Source organism: Zonotrichia leucophrys, chromosome Z (assembly GCF_028769735.1).
Source record: "Zonotrichia leucophrys gambelii isolate GWCS_2022_RI chromosome Z, RI_Zleu_2.0, whole genome shotgun sequence".
Taxonomy (NCBI): Eukaryota; Metazoa; Chordata; class Aves; order Passeriformes; family Passerellidae; genus Zonotrichia; species Zonotrichia leucophrys.
The window spans coordinates 9,946,348-9,948,386 of NC_088200.1; the positions used below are offsets into that span (position 1 = coordinate 9,946,348).

Here is a 2,039-nt window from a genome sequence, read left to right on the forward strand (position 1 = left end):
CACGCCGCCGCCTGCCCGCCGGGCGCGGGGGGAGGGATGCCCGCGCCTTTTCGCTACGTCAGGGCCGAGGGAAATCCCCGCTGGACTCGCAGCCGCGCTTTTAGCGCCGTGCTCCGCCCCCTAGCCGGCAGAACGCCGCTGCCGCCTGCCCGAGAGCACCTCGAGCGCTCCGTGCCCCGCCGAACCGAGCCTGGGCCCTCCGTGCCCCGCCGAACCGAGCCTGGGCGCTCCGTGCCCCACCGAACCGAGCCTGGGCCCTCCGTGCCCCGCCGAGCCTGGGCGCTCCGTGCCCCACCGAACCGAGCCTGGGCGCCCCGTGCCGAACCTCGCCGAGCCCCGGAGCTCCGCGTCCCGCCGAGCCCCGTCCCGCCGCCGCGATGATGCCTGGCCGGACCCTGCGCAAAGCCGCGCCGCCTGCCGCTCCTGCAGGTACCCTGGGCGAGGGAAAGAGGGGACGGGACGGCTTGGCATGGGGCAGGGACGGGACAGGACAGGGACAGGGACGGGACAGAGCAGGGACAGGGATGGGACAGAGCAGGGGCAGGGATGGGACAGAGCAGGGACACACCGTCCTGCGCCCGGGCGCTGCTGGCCGACTCCAGCACCGGGTGGGCGGCCAGCGCCCGGCGCGGCTGCGGGAGCCCGTGTGGAGGCGAGAAGGATCCAGCGGCTGCTCCCAGCGAGCGGGGGGCAGAAAGGGTGCGGGGTGGGGTGTGCTTCGTGATGAGGAAAAAGTAAAAACTCGGGCAGAAAGGTACCGTGCTGTGGGGATCTGATGAAGGCGCTAAGCAGGCGCGTTTCCGCAGGGCGAGAGGCGGCGGTGGAGTGCGCCCTGGAGCTGACCCGCATCGGCGACAGGTGGGACCTGCGGCAGAGGCTCCTCAACCTGCTCGCCAAGATCTTCTGCCCCGGAACTTGGGCTGCCCGCAGACATGGCGAGAGGAACGGAAGAGCACCTTGGCTTTGTGGGTTCGGAAGAAGAGGCTCCACAGACATTGGGAGATGAAGAAACCTCAAATCTCGCTGCGTTGTATTTGGGTGACTGCAGCTGCTGGAGGATGGCTATCACATGTTTTCTCTGAAGAATGTTACAGCAATTCTGGCGTATGAATGCCAGCTGGGGAAAAAAGATAATGATGGGCTGAGCCCCTAAACTGTGCAGTGGTGACTTGGGGCGAGCTGGTGACCTGGGGAGATTTGGGACAAGACTGAACTTGCCCTTCACCATGGTCTGAGAACGCTTTCAGGAACCTGGTTTCGCCAGCCACCCTCTGGTCCTCATGTCCCACAGCCGTGTTTCACCGAGGAGCTCAGCCCGCCTACAGGATGAAGCAAAAAAAAAGTGTCAGTCTGTTGGAACCTGGGATCACATACCACACAGAATAAGAAGCCAGTTGCTGACCTTTGACTGCTCCTCCTGTCTAAAGTGTGGATCCTGCTGGACAGGGATCTAGTGGTGTTTATTAAAATTTGTTAAAGACAACCACTATCTTTATTGGAAAATTATTGTTACAGGATGTTGTTTTGCAAACTAAAAGTTGTAATTCTATGAATTAATACAGTGTTGCATAGTTCTAGTCTATAGGATAAGTATATAGTATAAGTTTATATATATAGTATGTATGCATAAAATATAAATGTGTGCACTGCTAGTGCATGTATTGAATATTTAATAGAACTATTCATCAAAAGCTGTTTGTTTAATCTCAAAACACAGTATGAAAAAATGTTCAAAACATGACAAAACTAAATATAAAACGGTATTATATAAACAAAAAAAAGAATAATATTTTCTGATGATAAAGGAAATAAGTCATGCTTCAGAGAGGGAAGCATACTTTGGCATAAGATATGTATCTGAATATACATTACACAGATACATAGGTAATTGTGGAAGGATTCTTTCAATATTACAAAGAATTTTTTTATAACAGTACAACTCTGCTGTGTCTTTATAAGTAACAAAATAACTTCAATAGAAGTAGATCCTTAAGTTGAATGTCAAGTTTTGCTGAGAATGTTATTTATTCAAAGAAAGC

The 2,039-nt window shown here is 54.0% G+C and overlaps 1 protein-coding gene across 1 annotated transcript; it reads left to right on the forward strand.

Moving 5' to 3' along the window:
• Positions 1-377: 377 nt before the first annotated feature.
• PMAIP1 (phorbol-12-myristate-13-acetate-induced protein 1) lies at positions 378-1,566 on the forward strand. Its single transcript, XM_064736472.1, has 2 exons — positions 378-429; positions 807-1,566. Exons 1-2 carry the CDS (start codon positions 378-380, stop codon positions 1,004-1,006), a joined length of 252 nt encoding a protein of 83 aa, XP_064592542.1. The 3' UTR covers positions 1,007-1,566.
• Positions 1,567-2,039: the final 473 nt, after the last annotated feature.